This window comes from Neodiprion pinetum, chromosome 5 (assembly GCF_021155775.2).
Source record: "Neodiprion pinetum isolate iyNeoPine1 chromosome 5, iyNeoPine1.2, whole genome shotgun sequence".
In the NCBI taxonomy this organism is placed as follows: domain Eukaryota; kingdom Metazoa; phylum Arthropoda; class Insecta; order Hymenoptera; family Diprionidae; genus Neodiprion; species Neodiprion pinetum.
In genome coordinates this window covers 29,349,920-29,370,462 of record NC_060236.1, presented here as the reverse complement: position 1 = coordinate 29,370,462, position 20,543 = coordinate 29,349,920, and the positions used below count along the sequence as shown (strand labels likewise).

General features: G+C 40.6%; 1 protein-coding gene across 6 annotated transcripts in view; it reads right to left on the bottom strand.

The window, feature by feature from the left end:
* LOC124219042 (nicotinic acetylcholine receptor alpha7 subunit) overlaps window positions 1–17,553 on the bottom strand; it is a 42,167-nt gene extending 24,614 nt beyond the window's left edge. Inside the window, exons 1-3 of one of the 6 annotated variants that reach the window (XM_046626149.2) lie at window positions 15,900–17,173; window positions 11,519–11,661; window positions 283–327 (exon numbers count right to left, since the gene is read on the bottom strand). In XM_046626149.2, the coding sequence (XP_046482105.1) occupies window positions 283–327; window positions 11,519–11,661; window positions 15,900–15,945 (234 nt within the window). In that variant the 5' untranslated portion in view covers window positions 15,946–17,173. Of the gene's footprint in view, window positions 1–282; window positions 328–11,518; window positions 11,662–15,899 lie in introns of all 6 variants that reach the window. The other 5 variants (XM_046626150.2, XM_069136141.1, XM_069136143.1 and 2 more) reach the window with 5 other exon arrangements.
* Between the last annotated feature and the right edge of the window lie 2,990 nt (window positions 17,554–20,543).

Sequence of the window (20,543 nt, the reverse complement as noted above, 5' to 3'; positions counted from 1 at the left end):
TAATATCTGTTTCAATATCATTATTTCAATATTCAATTGTTCCAGTCTACTTTATCAATCACCGAATGGGTATAATAAACGGGTTAAAACAGGAGTTTTCTGGGAATCTCGCCGCTCAACGTCAGCAGATAGGCAACCGAAGTTACATTTTGTATTCCTATAGAGTCAATATGTAATTTATCTGCTAGTGTTGATTTGCGACTTACACAGAAAACTCTCGGTACGATTTCACAAAAAAAGTCTTATATACATACACACGTATCTCGTAAATGCGGCACTTACCAATTTTAGCCAAAGATTGGTGATCAGTAGCTGGTTTTTCTCATCCTGAAATATGAATAAGATGATGTATTATTATTACCCTGAAATTTAAAACCTCGATCAGCTCTGCCACGCCGCAGGCTTATTATAATATTCTCACATCGTTTCAAATCAGCGAACGAATTTATTACAGCGGCGATACTTGATAACTAATTAAAATAAATTTCATCGGAATCACATTACAGTGAACACAGTGATGCTAAATTATACCAGTGTATGTACAAGTATACAGGAGTCGGCATGTCTGCTTAAATTAAGAAGAATGTAGTTTCCAACCTAATATTAAGTCTATGAAGGAAAAACTGATGCTCTCAATCCTGCATCGATTGATTTTGGTCGAATAATAACAATAACAACAATAATAATATTAACAAATGTAATGAAAGACTCGTAAGGCGGCTCACTCCGCAGGTTTAAAAAAAAGTACTCTATCAATTTCGATGACTTCCTTTTTATCCGGCGATGAATAATTATCTTCTAAAGGTATAAAGGGTGAAAATAAATCACACTGAAAATAGCTGATTAAAATTCGAGCCTAATTACACGTCAACAGGGTGTCATGTGACAAGAAATGGTCGAGGCGATGTAACAAACGACACGGTATCTGCTCAATTTTATCGCGTTCGTAACAACGGTGAGCGGCAAGGTTGGGTCGAGTATCAAGTCAAGGCTCGGTGGCTGCGACGACGGCGCAGAAACGTTGCCGCAGGGATGAGGAGAATAAGTGGAGCGAGCCTGGGGTGGTGGTGGCGGTCCGTAATGCCCGACCACGCACTCTCCTTCACTACTGCGGCTCCTATCGCTGCCACGCCGCCAGCCACGCGCCTTTTTCCATGTCCGCTCGTCTGACCCCAACATGGACTCGCTACTCGCGTCTGACTTCGATCAGCCTCGTCTCCGGCTGACCCAACATGGATTCACTACTCGCATCTAACTCCCGACGCTCACGACTCGCTGCTTCTCCGTCTGACCTCTAATGGACTCGCTACTCGCATCTGACTTCGATCAGCCTCGTCTCCGGCTGACCAACACGGATTAACTACTCGCATCTTACTCCCGACGCTTCTCCGTCTGACCTGACATGAAGTCGCTACTCGCATTTGACTTCGAATAGCCTCTTCTCCGTCTGACCCAACATGGATTCACTACTCGCATCTAACTCCCGACGCTCACGACTAGCCGCTTCTCCGTCTGACCTCAACATGGACTCGCTACTTGCGTCTGACTTACGACTAGCCGCCTCTTCACCTGACCTCAACATCGAATCGCACCTCGCGTCTGACTCCGGTTACCGGCTTGTACTACTAGCAGCTTTTAACTTTACCTCACATTGATCCAAACTCGCTATTGATCGCATTTTTCTTGCGATTAGCCACAGTTACTACAAGCATATAGCGTCGTCTGACGTCAACATGAACTTGGTACTCGTATCTTAATCACGATTAACCGAAATTACCGCTGGCCGCCTCTCGGCTGACCAGCACGCTAAATAACTGCTGGCTATTGGTAAGCCGCTCTAGTAGAGGCAGTTGATGGATGCGAGAGTCTGGAGCCCCTCGATTAATCACGTTCGATTGCGTATCAGCATTTTGAACCGGTTTCCTGATGACTCGTGATGTTTGCAGGGCGAACCCCACTCGAAACCTGAATTAGCTCACTGTTCTGATTAGGACATGTTACCCCGTTTGCCTTGTTGTGTACATATTTGAACGAAAAGATTACATTATCTCGAGTCATTTTCATGGAGGCATTAAAGAATAAATTCATATATATCGCATATCATTCATTAGACGGCATTGCTTGTCTTACGTGGCTTCTCATCGGAAGCAAGGATTCAAAAGGGTAAACGCAACATCTACACATTATAGTCCTCCTTATACACAGTGCTTGAAGAGAAGAAACTTCTTATTCATTAAAGAATAAGGTTCGTGGTTGATGAAAATTATTCAGGTGATTACTCTTTACTCACATTTTCCATTACTCTGTATAAGGTATTCCACGCAACCTGTTCTCGTCGGTTCATACCGTTGTCAATTTTTCGACAATTGTTCATCTACGTTATCCAGGTGACTGGAAGGATTATTTTTCTGGTTAAAAAAATATCTGCGGTTGCAAACAGTTATGTGCAGTGTAATGAACATGGGCCAGAAGAGAGAAAAAAAATTTGAGACCTTTATTATTGCCAACCAATGACAGAATAATAACTTCTATACAATGCCCCGTTTCGACTGACTAATTCGTCCCCGGTTTAATTCGAAGCAAAATTATACCTCTTCATGCACAACCGAATAACTAGAATACATCATTCCGACAGTCTTTTTCGTGCTCATAAAATTGTTAAGGTTTGAATGAATATAACCGCAGGCTTGAAATCCAACAATTTCTGTTTATCGTCCAAGATTTGAAGGGAAATTACTTTTCAAAATAACTCGATGTACCGAGACCACAATGAGCAGAGTAAAAGGATGGACCATTGCAACCTAATTAGTATCGGATAGAACAAACTACACGCAGAGTATCTTTTCGGTAAAAAAATGCGAAAAGCGAGGCACCTAAACACTGAGATAAACAACCTACTGCCTACGGGGAAAGTTTATCTAGTTCATCCATCTGTTTCGGTCAGTCATTAGTTAATTGAAAGACCGCATGTCGGATTAAAGTTGGACGTACGATCCATATCCACTGCCAAGAGCATGAGCATGTTGCCGTTGCCGCACCGGAGGATTTTCTCAATGTGTTACACGCTATACACCCGGCATAAACCGGAGCCACACGCGGCGAATGTGTGGGGTATAAGTATACGCTTTGCGGGCGTGCCTCTCATCCCTGGACTATGTCGCAGAGCGTATTCCTTCGTCCAGGGCCGTACTCCTTTCAAACTGACAGGGTCCTCCGATCCACCGTCTTTCGTTTACCACGGTTAAAATTCTTCCGAATCGGAAACAAAGAGCAACAAAATATTGTCCCTTTTGTACAATAGTGATGAATGCGACAAGAAAACAAGATTGACGAGTTTTTTAAACACAAATTGAATGGCAAATAGCGAGAATTTTCCGTGAAACTCGCCACTCAGCGGCAGCGGAAGTTGAATTTAAGATTTCTACTACCATATCTGAACATATCTGACTTGGCAGCTGACGCGGATTGCGTAAGTTAGATAGGGATATTTTTTTAGAAATAACAGTACCAAGCCAGAATGTAAATTCGGCGACCGCTGCAAGGAGCAAATTTTCTAAAAAAGACTAGGCCTTTGATAAGTAAAAAATTATCGAAATTTCACGCGCTGATGAGGAGTTTTAAACGAATGGAACGGACACATTTGCAAGGATAATTCTTTTGGCAACCGTATCGTTTCTGACGGTAGTTACGCCCCTGGTTTCCGGTTCCCCGGCGATTTTGGAGGAGAACACATGTCTCCAGACGCACTGCGGAAGTGTCTGGAGTTACGTAAAATAAAACAGGCATGCCCGGGCGTTAATGGAATTAGATATTACGCCTAATACCAACCCTACAGGGTCCTTGGTCAAGGAAGATCCTGTGCCTGCCGGGGGCGTTCTCGGGGAGCGTGGTTAATTTACGTTGAATTAATCCAGTCAGGTTGAAATAATTATCCCTGTAATCGTGCTACGAGGTCGGCACTAGTCGCACTTTCCTCTAGCTTCGGGCCGTTCGTTTGCTTGCTGCTTTACGGCCAATTATACAACTTGCAGGGGTTATTTGCACATCTGTGTGTGGGCGTGTGCGTGTAATTAGACGCTACGCGTAAGCCTGCGCTACCCTAGAGATGGAAGCAAGTCGTTGAACGCGCGGAAGAACAACAACGAGGAAACGGAGCTTGAGGAGGATTCAAAATTTTCCGCCAAAATAATCCATCCCGGCCACAGCCCGAACTCTGCGCTGTGTCACCGGCGCGAAACCCGAACTCTCCTCATTCCGGAATTTTCCGACTATGCTTAAACGCGATCGTTACGCTGTTTACCGAGCTTGGCGGACTAAATTAGAGCGTTTTTATTTCCCCTGTCACCCCACCTTTACCTTTTCTGTCGCTTTCTTTTTGTAGACGTGTTATTATTCGTATATATTCAATTTTTTGTTATGTCCAATTTTTTGTTTTTCAACCCAGAGGCGACGAGAGGAGATTAAAAAATTGCATACGTATTTCCGCGGCAGATATTTACACTATAATTTATACCTCTACTCACGTATGTACAATACCTGATTAAAATCTGCGGTAAATGAAAAACGAATACAACGCGCGAAATCGTGAAACGATGAATTATCGCAGGAAAATTTTATACTGAAATTAAATATCTATGGACATTATATAATACATATTGTAGAATTTGTAATCCGCTCCATATGTTCGCATTAGTATTTCCGATTAATTCTACACGAATTATCGAACGAATAACCTGAAGGCACAACACACACCCACACACACATACACAAGGTTTTGTATTATAAGCGTGCGTTTGTAGATACTGTAAAAAAACAATATCGCAAAATCATGTTTTCATTTCGAGTTAGAACGAGAATTAGCGAGTATAAAAAGTTGGATGAGAAAAAGAGAACGGGAGGAAAGGATCGCGATCACGTTTTGAGCTTGAAAAAATAAAGTACCTACTTAGGCGCGAAAAACATAGACGAGCGGAAAATGCAAAAAGGTGGCCAATTTGAGAGAAACCAGAGGTTTCGGAAGTTAATAATTGACTAAGGGTAAGCTAACGCGTTGTTGCCATAGCAAAGTAATTAAGTTAATACGCGTGATAATTGGCTAACTTGAGTCTGGAAAATTGGCCACCAGTGTACCGTGCCGCTCGCTTACTCTCCTGAAGAGGCGCTGCTCTCAGCGCTACTCATCATCACGTGCAGCAACCGTCTAGGGCATTGTATGAATTAAGTGACGATTTTACACGCGCAGTTTCTTCCGCATATTCGCGGCAAAGAGTGTTTCCCTTCATCCGGAGACTAACAGCGCGCCATTTTTTTGTAAAACTGCAGCGAACAAATGCGAGCGATCGGTATATATGCATAAATAAATGGTACGGTATATTCGGAACGAAGATTGTTGGAATTGGTTATAGACGGGGTATAGACACCGAGCTAGCTAACAGCGGAATGTGATTAAATTCCAGAGCGACAGTTTCGGAGTGACAATATTAATTTGAAAAAGTTTTGGAAACTCGGTTACTCCCCCGAAATTCCCCCGGCAACACCGAGATTACATCCGAGAGATTCGAATACGTCCGGGGTATAGGATTAACGCTCCCCTGTCGTTCGATAAATGTACTTCGGTATAATGATTCACGGTGTTCTCCGAAATCGCACCACGGACCTGAAAAATTGCTCGTCAGAAAGCGAGAACAAAAAAAAAAGCTTTCGAGTCGATCGCAAATTTTGCACCGTTAAACATTTTTTGAGGTAGTGTTCGCTCCTTAAATGATCCTCATATAATACACACCTAGAATATTTCAAATCGCACTTGACACGTCACGAACCGAATAACTCGAGTTACCAGCAAAAAGCATTTGAAATACACGCAGGAATTCGAATCGTTGGAAATCTGCAGCAGTCAAGAGATTTACAACAGCGCTTGGGAGAGCTTGAAATCGTTTAAAATAATGGAATGGTTTGTTCGCCATGAATCCGGGAGACTAGCTTCATTAACGAAATAAACTCGTCAAGCTTGAATCCGGAGTCGATAACAGTTACGCAGTTATGTGGATAAATCCCAAGCGAAATTGATATCGGGTACGAGAAATGGCCGCAATGCGTTTCACGCACAAAGACGATACGTATCGTATATCTTTTGTAGTGAAGACAAATCGTTCGCAATTCGCGAACGCGGTGAAAATTATATCGTTGAGCAGTAGGTCAAATCGCGAATTCGTACACGAAGAGAGGCACAAGTGGGTGTAGGAGAAAAGCCAATATCCATCAAATCTCGGCTAGCACTGGTCTCTCTTCCTCTCTCTCTCTCTCTCTCTCTCTCTCTCTCTCTTTCACTCGCTCCAGACTCATCTCGTCTTCGGCTCCGAACCCTCGACGGTGGATAGATGTGGTAGTTAATAAACTAGCGGCTCTGCGGTGGTCCGTAACACCGTTGGAATTTTAACAATGTTTTACTACTTTTAGCCTGCACATCGATCGAGTCCGGTCTGCGGGCCATTCGCGGAAACGAACCGCCCAGACGAATAGCGAACGAGAAGGTGTAATTGTCTTGAATATTGAAGCAGAGTTGGAAGAGCTTTCAATACTTTACACTGTACTTGTAGAGAAGGAAAGAAGACCAGATTTTACCAAAACTGCAGGAAAAAGAGGGACACATCGCGGTTTTTGATTTTCAGCATTCTGCATTTTACGAAGTATATTTTATGAAAAAACCTAATGTGACCCTCTTTTCCCTGCACTTGTTAGAAAAATTTGTTCTTTCATTCTCTCCGCGTAGGCAAAAAAGGCTTCGAACCGCACATCAAGCTGAAACGAATCGAATACGGTATGAATTTCGAAACGAAAGCATCGCGGATTTCGAATGGGGTCGACAGAGCTAATGACTGATTGGTCCGCGAGCACTGGAATGGACGTTGAAACCGGGACGCGGTTCCGTTTGAAAACGATACCTGCCTCGAACGGTTCGCTGACTTTAATTCATGGTGATTTGTAAGGTGAATGACGACCGGCTAACGATATGATGAATCCAGAGTATTCTCGCGTTTCAGTGAGAAAGGGAAAATGGTCTACGAATCTCTAAAGTCCGTACGCAAGTACGAGTTGGAATGATAAGAATCGGGGTCGTCTAATAATTATGGGACTGTCGACTTTAGCACGGAATCTCTCATTACCGCGGATGTCTTTGTGCAGGCCTTGGCCAGCTGCCGCTGAGAAATAATAAGCAGTCATCCGTGATTCAAAAGAAGTAGGTATAATATAAACGTTGTCTCACCCCCGGACTTCACAGCGGACGAATTCAGAAATTTTTTCAACCTACATGAACGCGGCGCAATTCATTTGACTCAGTGAAAGAACTAAAGAGACAAAAAATTTACAGCAATTTCAAGACCCCGGGGACTTCTCGGCCTGTTAATCATTTGTAAATACGATATTGTACCTAACAGACTCACAAGACAATCAGTTCGCTGTAGTGGAAGAGTAAAAAGCGCAAGTACGCAAGAAGTCGCCTTACGAGTTCTTGTCTTTTTTCTTTTTTCCCAATGCATGTTCACTGTATAAATAAATGATCGACGGAGAATCTTTGTTCAGTATTTTGCTTTCGTCGGGAAAAATTTCTCAAATCTAACGGTTTTTAAATGAGAACGAATCGAAGTTTCAACCAATCATGGCCGTTCTCGCGTCGTACGAAGAATAACGGTCACTCGAGCTTCGAGACGCCACCGCTAGGGGCGAGCCACGATTGGTGGAAACTTTGACGCGCTCTAATTCGAAGAGAACAAGAGCTGGGAAATTTTCGGCGACTGAACTTCGCACCGATTTTTTTCGCAACAGCGAATATGCACGAGATCAGTATAGCGAGTATGAATAATGGAATATCGCAGCTGTAACAAATCGTTCGCCGATAAGAGTACAGTGTTTATAAGGCAGAGATAACGATTGCGATTGTTCTATAAAAGGTAGAAAAAGTTTCGGATAAATAAAACATGAAATTAGAGTTGAAGAGAAAAGGAATACATATAAATATATATATACAATGTAAGTTGTAAACAGCTGCCTGTAATATAAATACGTGTATTACGTATAAGCTGACAGCAGCGACACTACCTCATGCGACAAATCATTAATCGGTACGTATGTACATAAAATATCATGTGAGTTACGGTATAATCGTGTCTACGTCTAATGTACATAAAGTTGCCGCACAAGAAGCTAATACACACATACCGGAAACACACTATGTATAGTATAGATAGACGCATGTATATATTGCAATTAGAATATATACATATATGTATACATACATGTGTATGAAGTATGTACCGTTGTATGTATGTATATGTATGTATATTAATATAATATACAGGGTTATCTACATAATAATAATCACGCAAGCTCTAAACTCTACCGTGCAGGGCGAATAATTTATAGATAATCATTTATTTCGTTATTTTAAGATCAGTGTTTTAATTATATATATATATAATATATAGTATATATATGTATATATAGGTATATAGGAGCGGCATTAGAATACAGAAATACTGACCGCTCGCACTACAGAAATAGCTATATAATTAATTTAATATATAATATGTATGTATAATGTAGTTTGTATACATATGTATGTACGTACGTACGTCCATACGATATACGTATGCTCGAGTCTCATGGGCGTAAATATCGAAATGAATATTTCGCGTACGTAAAACATACATGTATATACGATAAAACATATCGGCGTAGGTTCTATTAAAAAATATAGGTATATACGTGTGTGTTAAAGGAAATATGACAAAATAGAAGATAAAAAAAAAAGAAATGAAAAAACTATCATCCAAACTACAAATTCAACGAAATGTTCAACATATACAGGGTATCCCGTTTGAACCTTTTCCATTAACGTCGAATATCATGGCAATTTTATTGTTTACCCTCTTTTGCCTCTCTCTCTCTCTCTCTCTCTCTCTCTCTCTCTCGCTTTCTCTTTCTTTCACTTTCGTTCTTTTCTCATCCTAAGATTGAAACGCGATATCCGGTAAACGTGACGCACTCCGTCGAGCACGAAAATTGAGATCCTTTCTGTAGCAGTTTTAGATTTTTACCAACTTTTTTTTTTCTTCTACTCGAGTTTAAAAATCTTTTTTTTCCATCTTTGCCAAATAACGCATCGTTGGAAAAAAACAGAACAACGCGACACTAACGGAAAATACAGTCGTCGAGAAAGAGAAACAAGATCAGCGATGACGTGAGTAACGAAAGTTAAGAAAAAAAAAAAAAACTTCTACCGCGGCACGTTGTTGAAAATCGAAAGGCAAATTTATAATAATAGAAATTATGATATCAATCGTAATAATGATAATGATAATAATAATAATAATAATAATAATATACGTGTGGTGTGAGACATTTGTCGGCTAGTTTATGGGAAATTACTCAAATATTTTCACCGACCCGGCATGCATGTATATAGTATATATATATATAGGTAATTGTATATTATTTTGTATATATGTAATAGGTATAATAGACGGGTGAATATACGGAGCAGAGGTGGGTATAGGTTATATTATATAGGGTGTGTGTGTATGTATAATAATATACTACTACTCGTGATACATAACGTGTAAATACGTAGGGTATACAGGGGGGGAGTAGATCACATTTCAATCGACAAGATCGATCGTGTCTCCGCATATTATACCCGAGGCGCGAAGATGAGTAGGTATATGTATTTTTCTTATATACGTAACGTTACGGATACATACAACCCATGTACCCATCGCATAAACAAAGGGGAAGGAAATAAAGTTGCACGCGGTTTGACGCGTCTCGGCGAAGCTGTGTGAAGTAATCGCTTTGTGTACGTATCGAGTGCACGTATAGGTACTGTACAATTTTTTCTCTCACCCTCCTTCATTTCTTCTCATTCTTCCGTCGAACGGTGCTCAATATATATTTGTCTCGTACCGGTGTGTATAACGCTGTAAGTGTGGCTCGGTTATGCGTGTACTTACGACAAAACAATAGTGGAGGGGAGAGAAAAGTTGTATACAAAAACGGTAACAATAACTCGAGAATATATCGATACATCTCGGCGGCGGTGGTGAATTTTATATTAAACCTTTCGGGTGGGATAATGTAACTATAAATATATGTACGGTTTATTCGGATTTATCGGAATAATTTTATTAGGTAAGTATGCTCTGTCCACTTTGTCAAGAGCATCCTCGCGTCCGCGACGTTTTCGTATCATTATTATTCGTTTCGTTATGAAAATTTTTACCCCCCAACGCGTGCGGAATACACAAGAAATAATAATAATTGTTATTAAAAGGTGAAAGAAAATTTTAGTATTGAGTCAGTGAATTTAAATCCCTTAAACATATCAGTTTCAGTGCAGTACTGAACCTGTAAAGTGTAATGACGAAAATATTTTACAGACGTGAATGTGCAATCGCGATTGTTGCGATTTAAACGATTCTTTGTTTTTTACCAGAGAACACTTCATCGACCTTGTCTATTGACACACGCAACTTTACCCTGTATCAAGTAGAGACTGTCTGTTACAGGAAAGTGAACACCCACTCCCCTCACACTGTCCACTCACCTTTAATCTCACCAAGCGATTACATTTTACGCGTGTTTACAGGCGCATGGAATATTTTTATCAAATGTAATAGGAAGTAAAAGTTGTGCAATTTTAATTATTTCGTTTTCTGTTAGTAAGTAATAATGGGCATCATTAGAATCTAGAGAATAATTCTGATTGGCGATTAATTTCAAAACCGTTATACTTGGGAACAAATTTTATCGGGATATAATATAACATTGTGCAGTTCGGCCAGTTTGAATTCCGTTGAACAGTAAAATTTGGTTTTTACTCAACAATAACACGTATTTAAAACACCGCACCGTCAAGATTACAAGCTAGTGCTGTGCGATTGATCGATTAATCGGCAGCTTCGATTAATCGAGGTTTTCAATTGATCGTTTTTCCAATTTCCCGATTAATCGATGGTTTTGATTCATATACCGATGGACCTGCAGAATTATTACGAGGCAACTTCGGCTGATCGGGTAATCGCAGAAACGATTAATCGAAGCTGTCGATTATTCAACTAATTGGAAAAACGATTAATCGAAGCTACCGAATAATCGATTAATCACTGTTACAAACTCAAGTGTATTTTCTCGGTTCGAAAACGCCAGCTGCGAAATAAGTTTGAACATCGAAGGAAGCAGAAACGTTGTTGGATATTCAAGAAACGTGTTCGGCAAGACCAGATGCGCGTCACGCGCACATGTAATAATCGCTTGGGGAGGTTAGACGAGACGAGACACGGAGGTTGGTGGATGGTCGGCTGGTTATGTAGCATAATAGAGAGAGAGATGTGAGATTAGCCGAGTGGTTGGTTGGTTGGTTGGTTGGTTGGTTGGTTGGAAGGAGTTGGTGAGGAGGGAGGTATACAGTATATAGGTAATTGAATAATGAACTTGTTATTTCTTATAGACATGTGAAACTTACAACGTCGATAATTTGCATAAGGGTAAGACCGAAGCTCAACTGAAGTGGCTCGGACTCGTTGCCGACAGGCCGCTCCAGCACGTTGTAAGAGTCCAGGAGGTCGTTTAGCAGCTGCTTCTCGTGATAACCGCCACTTACCAGCCCTGACCAATTATTATTACAGTCACATCGATTATGCAATTAGCCGGCTCCTTCTCTAACAGAACCGCGATTTCGATCATTCCACAATCCTCCCTGCAGTTTCTCGCCTCAAACTATGTGTCTGTTTATATTATTTCTATCCCTGATACTCCCGCACTAGCTTTCCTGTAGCCCTTCCCTAATCACACTCGTCTTCGAATCAATTGTGTATCACGCCGTCGAAATTTCCACTATTACGCATCGCGCTTACCAGCCGTCGGTAATCGGTTGATCGATAAACTGATTAATTAACCGACTAATCAACGAATAATTATGCACGCGGAGAATGGTCGACTTTGTGTAACGGCCATATCGTGGAATGTTAACCGGCACGAAATATGCGGATATGTAATGCGTGTGTAGGTATATGCGAGAATGTAAATCTACGAATAAAGGAGACCCGACTCCCGAGTTCACCTCTGAAATTGATATACCTACCTCCGTATTATAATAACAGAGAGAAAGATATTACACGTATATAGGTACTGTTACCGTATGTACCGTATGATATGAAACAATGCTCTGTGCCCGAAGCGATTCTCCGCATGCGCGTATGTGTGCGAGTTACACAACCTGCAGGATAAATCCTGCGCGGAAATCCTGACAGTGTGCCAGTACCGGCTGAATTACAGAACTCCGAGAACCACATCTTACTGATACATGAATAACGTCGGTTGAGAAAACGGGAAGAAACAAAGCTGTTTTACATGTTACAGAATTCCGATCGAATAAAAAAATGGGAATAAAATAATAGCACCGATAAAAGGAACCTTTTTCTCTGTCCTAATTTCGTTGGCGAAAATTAATTAGAAACATGTGACGAACGTCGAAATTCAGGGAGATATTCATTTCCGTACATTATAATTGCGTATCGGGTTATTTGCGGGAAACGTTCCATAGGGAATTAAAAATAGCTTAAATCCGCCTGCGTTTAGGCAATGCGGAGTGCATCTTTGCACGGAAATCCGCCTGCATTTCGGCAACTAATAGTACGTTTCACCGTTCAGCATTTGTTTCACTGTTCGCGATTGGCCGACAACCGACATTCTCTCTCCAATCGTGAACCGCGAGACAAAACATGTTGATCGGTAGAATGTACTATCAGTTGTCGAAATGCAGGCGGATTAACCTCCAACTTAAATTGGTAATTGAACATTTCCGCGAAATAACTGTGTAAGTATAATGTAAGATACATAAAATGAACCGACGTCTGTGAACTAGATTCGATTCACCCCTTTTTCCCCAGCAGTTTTTCCTTTTCTTATTCGAGGTTAGGCAGTTGGTGGCTCGAAAAGCTACGCGACATCTGCCCGACTGAATATTAAGGGTGTGGGATCTCACTCCTGCCGGTTCTTTTTTCGAAAACGATGAAAATTCGGGGATCTTATACGCGGCAGACGCCGGTTGGGAACAAATGAACCGCACGCGCCTTTCGTTCTTCACTGTTCTCACGTGTACAATCCAATATATATGTACATGTATTTGCACCCACGCCGCGCATAATACAGATGGATCATATACGTGATCGGAATCGATTCTCGAAAAAAATCGTCAAACTTCACACCTGCACGGGGGATTTTTTCCCGTCGAGCAAAAGTTGATCCCATCTTTTTTCACTGTGTACAGACACCGACCTCGTCGTCGGTAGACTGGATCGGTAATATCTAATATGCGATACACGATACTATTGAAGCCCAGAACTCGAGTCTCGGGGTCTCCACCTTTCTCAAATGCCTCGAGGTATCAGTGTCAAGTCGTGCTTGCAACAAAGCTGCCTTATCGCGGCAAATATGTCACCGATTTTATGCTTCCCTCCGCCCTCTTACATTTTGTTTCAATAATCGCCAACTTGCGGTGTAGACACACCTTTCAACTTTCATGATTCCCGTCAAAAGACATTTTTTAAGCAATGCTAAAACGGACTATGTCATTTTACGACACGTATTTCCGACTATGTGCCTAAGTAAATTTGAAAACTTTTTTCGACTTTGAACCCTTAGTTAGCGCCTTTTTCTTTACCCTCGTATGTAGAAATTGGAATGATCTGAATTTTTTTGGATCCCAGAACAGGAGTGTAAAAAATGTCAGAACAAACTGTTTCAAGTTCTACCTACCGACGCTCGTCATTTGTTTCATTTATTGAATTGTGCAATTGAACACCAAACTTTAGAACGTGGTTTTCACTGAAATTTTCGTGCCAACTTTCTACTTGCCAAGACAAATAATGCGGTTCCTAAATGTGGAATTTACGTTTTCTCTGCCCACGTTTTTGACTAAAACGATCGATATTTCAACCCCCTGATTGCGAGTGTGATTGAATATGTGCGGCAAGCTTTTGACGCTACCGCGTATCACGATGGCGGCAAAATATCCGTATCATCGTATTCAATAAATAATTTTATCCACCTAGCGTGTGTAAATAATTATATCTTTACACCATGGGCGTAACTATTTTCGAATAAAAAATAAATATATATGCTCAATAAATAATACATATTATATTTATGATAGATCATGCCTGAGGTATAAAATATACCTGAGAATATATGTGTATATATATATATATGTTCGAGTATCAGTAAGAATTTAGACAAGACAAAAAAAAAAAAAAAAAAATGGACAAAAAAAATAGAATATTGTTACGACAGGGAAAAAAGACCGAACGACATTGTATATCAACGATATACCTATTATTATATAATAAGTATTGTTTCGAGCATATTGATATACCTATATTAATATATATATATGTATGGGTGGTATTATAGGTATAATAATAATAATATGTATAGGTATGTAACAGCTGATTAATTGAGCTATGCCTTGCATTTACACGTGTGATATTCGGTATTTATAGTTATATTTTAAATCATGGCGTTTTTAAATTGGTGGGCACAAGTGTGTTTTATATATATTTATACATGTATATGTATATATATAAATATATCTATATATGTACGTATATGATATTCGAGTGTATATGTATATATATAAATATATACACACACACACACTGCAGGCGCGATGACGATCGTTCAAAGGCGACGGCGATTCGACATGCGACAGCGTTTATAGTCGAGTGAAAATTTCACGTATTTACAATAAACGCAAGCCAGATAACGGCGAGGTGAAATTTCCTGTCAAGGTATTTCGGAAGGAGAACGAATAAATAAAAACTGCACGTCGCTGCAGGGAAATTCGTATAACACCGAATACGAATAATAATGAAAGACGATGAGGTTTAAGACAACAGATTCGGTGAACGCTGTTGCACGCCTGTCATATGCAGGATGATTTAATGAGGTTGATTTCAGCAAGTGCGAATCGAAAATCGTTCGAAAAACACAGAATCCATTTTTTACGTTTATTTCAACACATTGACCTCTTGTGTTTCCAAAGAATAACTGTTACAAATTGAATTATTCCTTATGCAAGCGTTGAATTTTCAAGCCTTCAGGATATTCATTTCGACATTGTTTTTGCAAGAAATTTCAAGAATAAATGAATTCCCACATTTGTCACTCAAGGAAATCATCATAAGTTTCTGTACTGAAAGCTGTATCGTCGAAGCGTAGTAATCAGAGACGAAAATTCTTACTCTCAAAATCATCTCCCACAAGAATAAGTCAAAACTCTGGCCAAAGCAGAAATGGATAAATTTTTCTAGATCAAACGAATCTCGACTCATTATTTACCGTGATAAACTCGTTTCCCATTTTCTCCTAAATAAGTTTCCTCGACTGGATTCAACGCTTTGAAAAGATTTTCGAAACGGCGAACGGGTGACGAAACAGAATTAATTCAAAAACGAAAACAATGATCAAACAATGAAGGAAAAAAAGAAACAGAAAAACATCGTTTCATATAATAATGATGAAGATAATATACATGTATATAATGTATTATTATATAATATATGTATATAAATATGATTCGATACGTATATATATATATATATATATATGTAGCTATGTGTATCACATGAACATGTTTCAATGAATTCGACGAATGATCAACGTATATATATATAATAATAATGAAATGATTGTATCGTGAAAGCTCGTCATTGTGATAAGCTTACACGTTCTTATTAAACGCTTGGCATCGTGATAATATAATGTTGTATATGTATATATAGGTATACATATACACATGTATATGCATATATATATTCTTTGTTTTTTGGTTACTATTGACTTACCCGTTGCAGCCAGGGCGACGGCAGCCATGAAGATGCAGCATCTCATTTTGCGCGTATGTTTTCAGCTGTATTTTTCTTGCCTTCGTCGTCGTCGTCGTCGTCAGCTAGTCGTATAATAGAGTAATATTATTTATTACTGTTTTTTTCTCGTTGTTTCTCTTCCATTTATCAATATTATTAATACTGTTATTATTGTTGTGTCATTGTTATTGTTGTTGTTGTTATTATTATTATTATTATTATCATCAATATTATTGTTATTACTACTGTTGTTGATGATGTTTCCGGAGTTTAAATCCTTCTTTATATCAAAACGACGATAATTGTTATTGTTATTACAGTTATTATTGTTATTATTATTCACGTGGGGATATAACAATTACGTCGGAATAAATTCAATTGCTATACACGTTTACGAAATTTGCTCTAACCGACGATACGTGTATACGTGTACATGTATATAAATACAACGGTATATATATATATATATATATAAATCTACATATGTATATATATATATATATCGTTAGAACGTGTATACAAACACACGCAGTTAGATCGCACGCATATGTCAATAAACGAAACACGATTGTCGGCGTAATGCTAAAAAAAATAATGCTGCAAAGGTGAGGTGAGGATGAAATAATGGTAGGATAAAAGGATGAATCAGAAAAGGCGGAGATGCAGGATAAATAGCGGCAGCAAGACGACAGCGGTAATGTTAATTTTTGCTATTGCTGCTGCCGCCAGGTGCCGAGAGCACCTTGATGCTTTCGTCGTCTCTTTTGGGAAAAAGAGAGAAAGAGAGAAAGAGAGAGATGGATAGGGAAATGTAGAGAGGAATGGAGAGTACGGGGATAAAGTGTAACGACGACAACCGAATCGAGAACTCGTCCTGGTCGCGGATTCACCACAAGATCAGAGGGGCTTATTAAAAAGGTCGCCGATTAAACTCTCCCCGCAGATCGGATAGAAACGGTGAGTAAGAGAGAGAGTGAGAGAGAGAGAGAGAGAGAGAGCGAGAGAGAGAGATAGAGAGAGATACCGCGTGTGCGTGCGTGCGTGCGTTTATTGTGTGAGTGTGTGTATTCCTATTAAAACAGGTAATCCATGAAGGAACGAGGGCCAGTTACGATGCAGCTGACGTCTGGCAGGCTAATCGCATGACCAGGAACATGTGCAGACTGCAGTCGAAAGCTCGCGCGTGCAGCCCGTCGTACCCTCTGTTCTCCGTTAATACCGTGAGGACCGGGCGCAGGTCCGTGATCCCCGCGTCTCCTTCTTCCGGTGCTGAGGTGAATTTTGTCGAACCCGCAAGTGATCATTGTGTAACATTTCCCCGACGATATTGCAGCGTTTTTTTTTTTTCCCTTCCGTCTCGATCCCGAACACCGGTTGTCCTTCTTCTTCGCCGCCTCGAATACGATCCGAGTAGTCTCGTCGGTTCCGACGACAACGATCGAGGTATTCAAGGCTCTTAGAGCGATGCGCGTGTTGCTTAAATCCTCGGGGATTTATCGGTTATAGCCGGCGGCTCGGACTGCCGCACCATCACCAGGTGACCGGATGTTATGCTGTACGGGCGGTGCGCCCCGGCTTCGATGGCTGAGGGATGACGATCGGTATTCGGGGTTGGACTGGCGCCCTGGTCGGCGACCAACGCTGGACTGATTTTAACCGACTGCGGACGATGTTCCTTCTCCTCGAGAGAGCGAGGGAGAGGAAGAGGGACGAGAGAGAGAGAGATAGAGGACCGGCACCCTGCAAGCCTCCACCTCCTCCTCACCCTCGACGTCGGGTGTGTGGAGGGGTTGGAAACCCGCCGGCTCTCTCCGCGAGAGGGAGAATCGTTACCAACGAACCTGTCTCCGGATCAATACCAACCCTCGGCGCATGTCTACCGTATCTCTCCTCACTGTATTCCCGCTATTCCTTCCTCATACTTCAACAGACTCCTCATCGCGCTTCTATATCAGCCGGACTTGCGAGATACCTGCCCTCTTCTATACCCCTTACCTATACCCGGACCGCACTACGCAGATACACGCCAGCTTCGACGTAGTGTAGTCATCCTGAACACGCAACAAACCCATCGCGTCACACCACGCGACTCTCTCATATTTCCACCCTTAAACGGGCCTCTACTCTATCGCTAGTATTTTCATTGAATTTATACAGTGTATCTCTCTCTCCCTCTCTATCTATCTATATACCCATCCATCTATCTATCGATCCATCTATCGATCTATTTATCTATCTATCCATCCATCCATCTACCTATCTATCTATCTATCTATCTGTCTATCTATCTATCTATCTATCTATCTATCTATCTATCTATCTATCTATCTATCTCTCTCTCGCTTCAACCACATTGCATTCCTGCCTGCGGCGGGTCTACTGACATGTTTTTTTTCTCATCCCCTCCTTCCTTGTTCCCTTTTATACACCCACAGGACCTGTTAACGGGCACGAGTATCGCGGTATCGTAACAGACACCCGATAGGATCACGATAAAAAAATATATGTATTACCCACTTTTACCTCAATGACAATTGTTTTCACTCTGCGGTTTACCGACTTCACTCGCTTCATTCTTACATTCTATCGTACCTTCGGTAATTGAACTTATTTTTAATGACTAAAAATTGTCACAAACGTACCAAAATTTATATACACCGTGTTTGTGTGCTTGTATCTTTAGGTATAATTATTCGTTTTCATGACCAACGAGATTCTTGCAGGCCTTTTAATGGTATTTTTTGCTGATCGATGGATGATGGAGAGAAGAGCAGGGATGAAGAAAAAGCAGTCAAAAGAACAATTACACTTTTACGAGAAGTTTAAAATCCTACTTGTGAAATAAACATTGAATGCCATAGCTGCAGGAGTTAGTGAATGGAGATGGGCTTGGCCGTCCGAAACTCGTATAGTTACTCGTAATGCAAAGTAGAACACCGACAATTTAATGTGTGCATTGTACGAAACGAATCGAGAAACGAGGAAGCCAATTGGAATATTAGAAAAGTAGGGCAGGAAAGGCAAAAACGGACATAATTCTGCTTCCTCCGCGGTTATCGATGTTTCACCATGTTTTTTCAGTACCTTTTAAATCCGTGTTTGCAATAAGGAATTTGAAACAAGAATCGTGTAAGGCCCCAGAGGCCTTAAGGACACGTCAGACAAGCGTGAACGCGGTTGATTATTGGAGCATAAATGAGACGGGGAGGGGTAAAAATAAGACGAAAGAATGCGAATGAGATACTAGAAAACGAGAATTCAGCGAGGATTTTAATGTAAAACGAGACAAAAATACTAGCTCGATGGTGAATAATTATAAAAAGTAATAGCAGGATCTGGTCATCATTGGATGGCAACATTTCGGAAACGGGAAAGAGAGAATTAGATCAAGTGCGGTTCGAATCTCCACTGAGAAAAAGTAACGGCAGCCATAAGCCCATGTCGTGATCGTCGTGAAGAAACGGCAAAGTCGTAAACGCGCCGACCGGAACCCGACGTCAAAGCAAGAAGCTCGAAACGTCAGGGGTGGTGATAAGTCTCGGTGTCGATTTCCGATTAGCTGGCGTAACCACAGGGCAATATCGAAATATGAACTTGATGATGATTCCGGGATCGTTCGAAGATAATTAAATTCCACAACCCTGGATTTTATGCGATCAAAAGAAAGCGAAAACATGGCAATGTACAGGCTTAATGTTAATTGGGTCTGCACAGATATGACAAAAATAAAAGTGAAAAGAATTGCGGCAGAGATTTTATGCTCATTTGAGTTCCTGTCGTTGTAACTGAAAAGTTTACAACTGATGCGTGTCTCGAAAAAATTTATATTAAAGCTTCAGCGTTACATGCCCAAAATATTCGCCAAGTTACCGTGAAGTAACGTGAAAGTGGATTCGAGAAGAAATAAGAAACATAGGGAGTAAGGGGAGAATGAATAAATTCTTGTATGTCTAGATGGTTGAAGAGATTATGAATAATGAATCTGTTCTCTACCGCCAACCCGAATGAATGAAACACAGAATCAAAAAATTTCTGTTGCACTGTCTACAATACGGAGCTAATAAGTGCACGGACATTTTGAATAACTATTGGAATGCTAGAGTAGAGCTAGCAAAATATCGACGTGCAAATTTGCCGGGTTCCTCAACGGAAAACAAATATCCATATAATTAACAAGCTTTCACAGGTCTAATACTCCGAAAATGTTACGTTTCCTCTTTACACGAATTCAATACAATTTCAAAGACGTGTGACTAATTCGTACCGCGACGCGTTCTTAGTCTCTGGAACATTTGGCTCATTGTCAGCCTCAATCTTTCTGAAGGATTCATTAAACATTGGATGCACTGCAATTTAAAACGTTAAATTTGATATCTAAAATCTGACAAAATTAGCCCTATACTGAATGATCCTAGGAAGACTTGGGAGGACTTCGTGGTGCGCCTGAGCATAGGCAACTTGTGCTACGCGTGTGAAACGCACGGTTGCCTAAGGTTAGGTAGCGACTTTGTTCGTGTGCAGACAATTTGCACCACAATATTAAAACAGTTGTTATCTATATGCAGGCGGCTGATCAGTGCATATGCAACTTACGTTACGTTCACGGAACGGTAGTTAACAGAA